The 6,573-nt window shown below is 40.9% G+C and overlaps 1 protein-coding gene across 1 annotated transcript; it reads right to left on the reverse strand.

Moving 5' to 3' along the window:
• Positions 1–2,251: 2,251 nt before the first annotated feature.
• LOC131906831 (trypsin-5) lies at positions 2,252–5,470 on the reverse strand. Its single transcript, XM_059257637.1, has 5 exons — positions 5,431–5,470; positions 4,347–4,506; positions 3,191–3,444; positions 2,670–2,806; positions 2,252–2,401 (listed from the first exon to the last, which is right to left on the reverse strand). Exons 1-5 carry the CDS (start codon positions 5,468–5,470, stop codon positions 2,252–2,254), a joined length of 741 nt encoding a protein of 246 aa, XP_059113620.1.
• Between the last annotated feature and the right edge of the window lie 1,103 nt (positions 5,471–6,573).

The following is a 6,573-nucleotide window of genomic DNA, read 5'->3' on the forward strand; positions in this document are numbered from 1 at the left end:
ACCATATGTGGAAAGCAGTGTTGAGAAATCATTATATTGGATGATTATGGGGACCAAAATCATAAATGACCGTAATGTCCAGGACATTTTGGATAGGAGGTCAAACAAACGTGGTATCTTTTGTGGCGCCTCCCTGTCATGCATCACTGAGGGGTTAACTACTCTGTTGCTACTTTGATTTAGCTGGCCATGAAGCCTGGCTACTTCTACTGAACCCTTGTTTCCATGGCCTTACCACATTTCCTTTCCTTTTCCCCAGTAAAATTTTACAATTAGTGTACCATATTATAGGTTTTACTGTGACGTTTTCAAGCGTATATGTCATTGTCCACTTCTCTTATTGATTCTCCCCACTACAGTCCCTGACATTCTCACAGTTATCCCTAGACCCTTTTTTCTTCCCAATCATCTCCATTCTACTTTCATGTATATGTTCATCTTATGAGTGAGCAATGTAATATTTGAGGTTTTGAGACTTTCTCCTTTCACTCACATGAAAATTTCAAGTTCCATCCATTTTTCCTGTGAATAACACAATATTATTATTCTCTAACACTGAATTAAACTCCATGATATTTATTCATCAATTGTTTTAGTTTATGGCTTGTAATCATTTGATAAATTTTTGCTTTATTTGTGTTACATTTTTACTATTTAAACAGTGTTTAAATTTAAATATGCTATCACTCTCCAAGTCCTTTCAAATCTTCTCCCTGTCCCTACACTAAGGTTTTTGAACATTTTTAAGGGTTTCTTAGCCATTTGAGTTTACTCTTTTAAGAATCCTCGGTTTAGATCTCTACCCCATTTTTAATTAGATTATTTGTTTTCTTGAGATCGGGTTTTTTGAGTTCATTACATATTTTGGATATATCAGATGTGTAGATGGGAAACATATTTTCCCACTCTGTAGGTTGCTGCTTTGTGTGAATGGTGGTGTCAAATGTAACATCAATATAAGTCACTACGTTACTCTTGGTCAGAGAGTTTTATTGCAGCCATAGAAAGGAAACCAGGAGAAAGACAAAATAGAGCCCTGTATTCCCAGAGAAGAAGCTTTGGTGGTGCCTTGAACATTGTGAGAAATCAGGAAAGTGTTAAATCAGAAAGAATGCAATGAGCAACAGCTCTCTATCAGAAGACAGACTTCATGGGGAATACTTTCAGGAAGTGCATGGAAGTGGGCATGGGTGTTTGTTGGTGAGGGTGGGATAGAAAGATGTAACAGATCAAGTAGGATAGGCTCTTCCTCATCTGAGACCACCCAGTAGGAAACGAAGAGAAGCCACTAGTGGACATTCAAATAACAAAGCAATTCTGACAAAAACCAGTTCTATCACCTTCCAGGTGTGGGATAGCGTTCATGAACAACCTTCTCTGAATCTTAGCTTTGTAGCTGCGGCACTGAAATACCACTACAGAAGGACACCTTAGGTAAATATGAGCATGTCTAAGGGAATTCTCAGGACAGTACATGCACATTAGTATTATTGTGTGAGATAAACAGAAGGCAGATTGCTCAGAGCTGTGAGTGGTTTAGATCCAGAACCTCTTATTTCTTCTATAGAAACATTAGTGGGAATTGGGGACACCCAGTGAGACATTATCTAAGTAGGACACCCACTCTTAGGATGGAGTAGAACTGCATTGGCATGAACATTTTTAGGTAGAGAGCCAGCTCTGTTGGTGCAACTTAGAGTCTAAGCATTTAGCAACCTGAAGCAAGAAAATTCCAAGTTCAAGACCTCTTAGGATTTCAGAGCAAGACTTTACATCAAAGCTCCCAAAATGAATATAAGGGAGGGAACTCAGAAGCCAAGGAGGTTAATCATTGCTAAGATTTACATTGGGTACAAAGAGTTTCTGCCATAGTCAAAGAAATCAGTAGTCTTGTCTAACACACAACCTATGTATACTTTACAACTTGAAGTCCCCCAGGTATACTAAGGAAGAAAAATCTTTAGCTCTGCTGTTTAGACATGACTTTTCTTGAAAAAGTAAAATGAAATAAACTCCACATTATGGCTCCACTGAAATTATTGTTGTGTTTCAGATGTTGCTGATGATTGTTTCTAGAGGCCCATTTTGAATCCAGAATGATTTTCAGTAGAGAATGTCTGCCTGATCTCAAAGCCCTCTAAATAAGAACTTGCCTCCCAGAGCTAAGGGACTAGAGAGGTCAGACAGAGGAACAGGTTGTGATGGCAAATGCACTTTATTGACACAGGGAGTGAAGAGGGATTGGGGATCTCTAGTTGGCAGCAATTGTGTCCTGAATCCAGTCCACATAGTTGCAGACCTTGGTGTACACACCAGGGAGGTTCTTCTGGGCACAGCCATAGCCCCAGGAGACAATGCCCTGAAGTTGTCCATTGCAGACCACAGGGCCACCAGAGTCACCCTGGAATGGAGAAATACAGTATTTAAGGAAGCAGCATGAAGAAGGATCACCTCTGCTCTTACCTTAAGACCCATTCCAGTTACCTTATGACTCTACCGGTTTTTCATTGAAACACATCATCTAATCTTACTAATGAGATGAAAGGACATCCAGGGTAGAAATCATTTTCCCTGATCCCAGTGCGTGATCCTTCTAGTCTCATTATATTGAATGTCCAAATTTCACTTCCAGGAGAACAGGTGATTCATATGGAAAGGGAGCCACTCACCTGGCAGGAATCCTTGCCTCCCTCAAGGAAGCCAGCACAGACCATGTTGTTGGTGATTTTCCCAGGGTAGGAGGCTTCACAGGCAGCCTGAGTCAGCAGTGGGGCATCCAGGCACTGGAGCAGGTCTGGGTTATTCACTTTGTGGAAAGATAGTGATCGAAGAAGAAATATGTATTAGAGCACCCTGGGGAACAATCATTTATCCCTGAACACCATGGCAAAGTCCCAGAGAAATCATTAAGAGAATAAAAATTCCAACAAAGAATTATAGCTTTCTCAAACTATAAAATGACCATTGTTGATCCTGTTTTCAGTATAATAACACACTGTATATTTGTTCTCTTTAGGTTACAGGAATCGAAATTCTTGGTATTTTTTAAACATTTGTTACCAGCGATATATTTCTTGTAGTTGTACTTCAAACACATTTGGAAGGTAAAAGAAAGTAAGTTCAAATCCAGACATGTCTCGTTTGGGAATCATGGGGAGGAAGGGATGGAATAGATAAATGTCATACTTACCACCTAAGCTGAGGGTGTTGCCCCAGCCAGAGATGAGGCACTGAGTGCCAGCAGGTGCACAAGAGGTGGGCAGAGCTACAGTGGCCACTCTGGCACTGAGGGTCACAGGGGAAGCTAGCTTGATCAGCATGATGTCATTGTCCAGGGTCCTCGAATTGAACTTGGGGTGTCTGATGCTTTTGGCAGCACTGACAAACTGCTCATTGCCCTCAAGGACATTGATGTTGTGCTCTCCCAGTCTCACTTGGATGCGGCTGTTAGAAAGAAAAGATGTGGTTGAGAGTTTCAACACATTACCCAAAACACACTACAGGTTCCAAAACTTTATGTTCAGCGGTAGCTCAGAGGAGAAGGTCTTCAGTGATGGACAATTTCTGGTTAGGCACCCTGGCCCTTTAATCTACAGAGGTTGTTGGTATATAGGGTATAAAATAAAGAGTGCAGTTTGGGCTGGTTTTTAACCTGCCATACTACAGACTCTGATACATCCATGGATGTGGACCCAAGTTTACATTTGATGTACACTTCACCCTCTGAGTCTTTGTTTACTACAGTAGGAACTATGATAAATACTTCTTGCTTTGTTAAAAACTATTAGTATGTAGAACCTAATCCTGTAGAGACCAAATAGTTGTGCCAGGACCCACAGCAGTGTGATATTGGACCCTGACAGAAGTTTACATTCTTGCTTCCAACTCCAAAAATACTGAGCCAGAATCTAGCCCTGGGTTGAGTGTTTTAAGAAACCTCATCATCTTTGTGATACATACTCAGGACTGAGAACACACAGTAGAGACTGTGTTGATTTAACCAATATTTAGTTTGATTTCTAAAAACTTAGAGGTTATTATCCTTTTTAGCTAGTGGTCCTTATACAAAGTTCTTATATGACTTTCTCATTGGTGTCTATGATAGCAAGATTAATTCATCAGGGTTTAATGGCTCATAATCCTTGCTATATGATGGGTTTGTTTGGGAAAGTGAGAGGATTTTTATTCTGGATCAAATTTCACTCTTACTCATGATACTTAGCTGCTGCAGCAATTTGTTTCATCAAGGCTTTCCCTAGTTACATTACAACTTCACCACTTGCCCAATGCTATGTTCTAATCATGTCCCTGGCCATGAGCTCTGCATCCAGAGACCCATTGCTTACCTCTTATAGCAGTGAGCAGCAGACACCACCCATTGGTCATTGATGAGGGAACCTCCACAAAAGTGGTACCCAGAGTTCAGAGATACCTGGTAGGGCACAGAATTCTCCTGGCAAGTGTATCCTCCAACAATCTTGTCATCATCGTCAACAGGAAAAGCAACTTGAATAGAGATAGGAAATGAGAATAAACCATTTTATCAAGATGCTAGAGGGTGAAGCCATTGGCTCTACAGCAGCTTAAACCCTTAGAATTTTTACCGAGCATGATGAGTGTAAGAAAACTCAGATCACTGTCTCCTATAGGCAACATAAATTATAGCACTTCCCAGTACGGGCATCTGTAGCACAGATAGATAGTTCCCAAAGGCCCCAGATCTCTTCTGAGCATCAGGGCTGGAATAACAAGAACTACCTAAGAACACAAACAGTGGGATCCCATTACAAGTCAGCTTTGCCCATAGCCTGTTTTACTCTTCCATCTATTATTTGGTTGTACCACTTGTATGTTGACTTTTTAGAGTCTCAGAAGGGAAAGCTGCTAGAAAGGAAAGAAATAAGCCAATTCATCAGGTTGTTGGAGGGTGGATTGCTCAGCACCATATCACCTTCCCACTCTTTTAGTATTACTATCTGAGCAGAATGACTAAGAGAAAGCAGGGAAATCACTGTCCCCAGTAGTCAGCACTCAGATTCAATATCTGCCAGGGGAAAGGACTGCATGGCAGGTAAATGGATCCTAGTGGGCTCAGAATTACTCAAAGTTCTAGGAAAAGGACAGAAGAAATTACCTAAGAACACACTCCAAGGGGTCTGATTACATGCCAGTTACATGCTTCCCTCTGAAATATATCAAGAACTATGTTGTTGGATTCCCAGTGCAGTTGCTGCTGAGGAATGTGTCACCTGGTTCCTTTTATGCCCCCTCAGTTTTGCCTCCCTTTCTGCCTCAGAAATCAAGGCCCTGAATTCAACAAAGGATGTTGTGGAGAGTGCATTGAGGGAGACAGGAGTAAACTGAAGCCTGGGAAATTACAAAGGTTGAAAATAAGATGCTGGAGAAGGTTGGACAGGGCTTGAAACTCACCAGCAGCTCCCACAAGGGCCAAGACCAGGAGTGTGTTCATGGTGGCAGAAGGTAGTGAGGTCTGAATGGGAGCATGCTTTTATAGGACTGAGGATGGAAAATACCATTGTGGAGTTGGGGTGTGATGTCATTGATTCTTACTGAACAAACACACCAGCATTTTCCCCGTCTTGGTTCTTAGGTCAACTCTTCTTGGTTTCTTGGCAGTCAGAGACCTACAGGTGTCAAGAAAAATTTTATTCTCAGGAAAAGGGAGGGAAACAGCTGATTCTTGAAAGGATGCTAGAATAGGGGAAACAATAGTAGTCATGACTTTGTTTATACACCTCTACTTTACTCTATTAAATACATGGGTGTTGGAGAAGAAAGACTTTATGGGATGCTAAGAAATCCATAACTAGAAATCACAAGAAAACCCAGAGAATCAACTAACCTGTGCTCATAGGGGTTCACAGAGACTGAACTGACAACCAGTAAGCCTGAATGGGACTGATAAAAGCCTTCTACATATATGGTATAGTTGTGTGGCTTGGTCTTCTTGTGCACCTCCTAACAGTGGGAGCAGAAGTTGTCTCTGAATCTTGTCCGTTTTGGGGACTCTTATCCACATACTGGGCTACCTTATCCAGCGTTCAACCTGATATACCATGTTTTGTTGCTACTCTGAATATAATCTGAGGAGAGTATGGAAGGTAGATAGGTGGGAAATGGGATGGGAGGACAGGGACAAGAAAGAGGAGGAGAAACAGTAGCAGTGTGTTAAAATAAATAAATAGATAAATAGATAAATAAATAAACAAATAAATAAGGATCAAAAATAAATCCCTTGATGAATGTAAGGTTGCATTCAGTAACTTTGAAGAAGGTCTGATTCTGGTAGATAATTGGACTCTTTGAACAGCTCTAATCCCCAAAATTTATCATTGGTTCCTAAATTCATGTGCTCGGATGTTAGCTAATCACCTTAATACTAAGAAGAAATAATAGATCTCTGTGGACGAGCAGGAACATCAATGATGTAAAGAAAGGAGATACAGAGTTGTTCATAAGATGGTTTTAGAGAATATTCTTTCAGACCAGGTTCATGGATTTTAGACATGTTGGATGAGAATGATGAGGGTTGGCTAGGAAATGGCTTAATTT

Source organism: Peromyscus eremicus, chromosome 3 (genome assembly GCF_949786415.1).
Source record: "Peromyscus eremicus chromosome 3, PerEre_H2_v1, whole genome shotgun sequence".
NCBI classification, from domain to species: Eukaryota; Metazoa; Chordata; class Mammalia; order Rodentia; family Cricetidae; genus Peromyscus; species Peromyscus eremicus.